Genomic DNA, 1,404 nt, shown 5'->3' on the forward strand with positions numbered 1-1,404 from the left:
GTATTCATTCAAGCAAGAAATGCTTAGTGAATCTGGAAAAAAAATTCAGGTCCAGAAGCAAGGCTACCTGGATCCATTATAAGCAACAAACTGTCCCCAGGAGAGAGGAGGTTTTACAATAAGGTTGGAAACTGAGAGGTAAAAGCAAAGTTGAGAAACCCAAGGAAAGATTGGGCTCAGAGGAGGACTTATAAGTGTAAAGATTGGGAACCTGTTCAGGGGGAAAAAAAGAAAGATATACAAAGAAAAAGACCTAGTCAGTCTTCCAGGGTTGAAGACTGTTAGAAAGGGTAAACCACGGCAACAACAGTAAGTATGCCAGTCCAGGGAAAAGATAGCACTTCTAGGAGGTATCGCCCAGTGGAAATTTCCTGGGCCTTTGGAATCTGACAGCCTTGGAATTGAAATCACCACTCTGTCACCTAAAACTGGGGAAAAATAATTTAAGCTCTCTGGTCTTGAATCCCAAGGATAATAATACATATCTACATCTCAGTGGACAGTAAAGTATTACTCCATATAAGGTAATGGGCACAGACTGACACCCAAGACACATGACCTAAGTGTTTGTCCCTTGTCATGTCCATGTCCACGGTACAGGCATGTCCAGAATCCCAGGAACGGCTGCCCCTGCCTAGAAACACTGACTCCACCCAAATTGACAAAGACCCTTTTACCTCCACTTGGCTGTCCCAGTCTAGAGATTCATTCACAACAACACCAGGAAAATCGGGCCAGACCTATGGAGAGAAACACGCTAAGTAGCCTTGCACGAGACAGTTTCCCCTACATAGGATTTCCGAAGCAATTGTTGTATAAACCATGTCCTAGGAGCGATGATACTTCGACTATCATGTAGGATTGACATAAAGAAAAGTGAATTCCATAACATGTTACATTACTTTAAAACTCATTAATTGTATCAACAAATATTGTTTACGAAAAGGAGAGCTTCAGACTTTGGGCCAAAATAGAAAATGCCAAAGATAACATACACAGGCGTGTGACCCTCTAACCGTGACCCACACTCAGCCTAGGGACTAGTGGATCATCCCTTAGGATTATACCTTTCCCCAGACAATGTCTCCATCATTTGGGTATTTGATGAAGATGTCATCCTCCAAGCCCCGAGTGAAGGCAGGATAGGGCTGTGTCTCATTGCCAGAAATAGCTGGATCCTGAAATCAAAGCATAAGTCAGTTGGGAAAACCAAAGCCAGAGAATGAGGAGAAACAGAATAAAGGAAAACTCCTCCAGGGTGAACTCGCTGGCTTCCACCTGAACTGTAGACTATCTGTGAGTCCTGGGAAATACAGAATTCTTACTGCACTTCAATTTATCTACTTGCAACATGGAAATAAAGTATAACTCTTTCTCCACCAAAGCCCATACCTGCTCCCAAAC

General features: G+C 42.9%; 1 protein-coding gene across 1 annotated transcript in view; it reads right to left on the reverse strand.

Annotated features, from left to right (window-relative positions):
- MGAM (maltase-glucoamylase) overlaps nt 1-1,404 on the reverse strand; it is a gene marked incomplete at its 3' end in the record, with an annotated part of 95,881 nt that overhangs the window by 10,888 nt on the left and 83,589 nt on the right. The window contains exons 47-48 of the mRNA XM_011995495.1: nt 1,068-1,178; nt 678-740 (exon numbers count right to left, since the gene is read on the reverse strand). Of these exons, the coding sequence (XP_011850885.1) occupies nt 678-740; nt 1,068-1,178 (174 nt within the window). The remainder of the gene's footprint in view (nt 1-677; nt 741-1,067; nt 1,179-1,404) is intronic.

The sequence above is a fragment of the Mandrillus leucophaeus genome, unplaced genomic scaffold (genome assembly GCF_000951045.1).
Source record: "Mandrillus leucophaeus isolate KB7577 unplaced genomic scaffold, Mleu.le_1.0 Scaffold49, whole genome shotgun sequence".
In the NCBI taxonomy this organism is placed as follows: domain Eukaryota; kingdom Metazoa; phylum Chordata; class Mammalia; order Primates; family Cercopithecidae; genus Mandrillus; species Mandrillus leucophaeus.